The sequence below is a fragment of the Nothoprocta perdicaria genome, unplaced genomic scaffold (genome assembly GCF_003342845.1).
Source record: "Nothoprocta perdicaria isolate Ctin4 unplaced genomic scaffold, notPer1 scaffold_670, whole genome shotgun sequence".
NCBI classification, from domain to species: domain Eukaryota; kingdom Metazoa; phylum Chordata; class Aves; order Tinamiformes; family Tinamidae; genus Nothoprocta; species Nothoprocta perdicaria.
Genome location: NW_020455944.1, coordinates 23536 through 25025, shown reverse-complemented (window position 1 = coordinate 25025; position 1490 = coordinate 23536). Strand labels below are relative to the sequence as shown.

Here is a 1490-nt window from a genome sequence, read left to right as displayed (position 1 = left end):
CGCGCGGGCAGCGGTCTCCGGAGCGCGTGCGCCGCAGCACCGTCTGCGCGCGGGGAAGGGGGTGAGCGGGCGCCGGGGGCAGAGGGGGCGCACGGGGCGGCGGCCCCCGCTCACCTTGCGGGCCAGGGGGCTGCTGGGGGCCGAGGCGCTGCTGTAGAGGCTGAGGCTGGAGCTGGAGCGGCTCGGCGACAGCACCTTGGAGGAGGGGGCCGACTGGTTGCCCGTGCACTTGGCCGCGGCGGCCCCCAAGGCATCTGGGGACAGGTACTTCTCGTTGATCTTCAGGTTGGTCCTTCCTTTCACTGGGGCAACGGGGCCGTGAGTGGGGAGGCCGCGCTGGGGCCACGGGCGAAGCTGCACACCGTGCATGGCCCCCCCGGGCACGGGCTGGGGCGCTGGGCCCCGCTGCGCCACTGCTGGGGCTCTCCGGCTGCAGCCTCGGTGCCTGCGCCGGCTGCAGCGCCGTGGGGAACGTGGCGGCCCCATGCTCTGGAGCTGCTGGCGGGGTGCTGTGCCGTGCAAGGCATGCAAGCCACGCGAGCCACGCAAGCTGTGCAAGCCATGCAAGCCAAGCAAGCCATGCAAGCTGTGTGAGGTGTGCAACCAATACAAGCCGTGCAAGCCATGCAAGCGGTGTGAGGTGTGCAAMCAATGCAAGCTGTGCAAGCCATGCAAGTCGTGCAAGCGGTATGAGGTGTGCAACCAATGCAAGCTGTGCAAGCCATGCAAGTCGTGCAAGCTGCGCGAGTGGTGCAAGCCATGCAAGTTCTGTGAGCTGTGCAAGCCGTGTGAGCTGAGTGAGCCATACAACCGGTGCAAGCCATGCAAGCCATGCAACCTGTGCAAGCCGTGCAAGCCACGCACACCGTGTGAGCRTTGCCCACCTCGGCAAGGGTCGTTCTTCACCAGGAACTCATCCAGCGCGATCCAGCCGCCGCCCACCCGCACCATGAGGGTGCTGCGCAGGATCCGCACCATGCGCAGCTGCTGCGACTCCCCGAACTGCGGGGGAGACGGCGTCAGGGGGGCCTGGGGCGATGAGGGGCGCTGGGCAGGGGAGGAGCGACGGAGGCGGCGGGATGGAGACGGGATAAAGTGCACCAGGGAATAGATAAAGGAGAGCCAGGTTCATCCCTCGTTCCCCTGAGTGAGGGGTCCAGTTGCGAGCATGGGGGAATGGGGATCCTGGGGGAATGGGGATCCCACACGGTGCAGGCTGCCTGCAAGGGGCTGGAGCAGCCCTGGGAGCAGGGAATGTGGGAATGGGGATCCCACACAGTGCAGGCTGCCTGCAAGGGGCTGGAGCAGCCCTGGAACAGGGAATGTGGGAATGGGGATCGTGCCCAGCACAGGCTGCCTGCAAGGGGCCGGAGCAGCCCTGGAACAGGGAATGTGGGAATGGGGATCCTGCCCAGCACAGGCTGCCTGCAAGGGGCTGGAGCAGCCCTGGAACAGGGAATGTAGGAATGGGGATCCTGCCCAGCACAGGC

General features: G+C 67.1%; 1 protein-coding gene across 1 annotated transcript in view; it reads right to left on the bottom strand.

Annotated features, from left to right (window-relative positions):
- Positions 1–114: 114 nt before the first annotated feature.
- Positions 115–1490, bottom strand: part of LOC112956825 (microtubule-actin cross-linking factor 1-like) — a gene marked incomplete at its 3' end in the record, with an annotated part of 3238 nt that continues 1862 nt past the window's right edge. The window contains exons 4-5 of the mRNA XM_026050297.1: positions 885–1002; positions 115–302 (exon numbers count right to left, since the gene is read on the bottom strand). Coding sequence (XP_025906082.1) covers positions 115–302; positions 885–1002 — 306 coding nt within the window. The remainder of the gene's footprint in view (positions 303–884; positions 1003–1490) is intronic.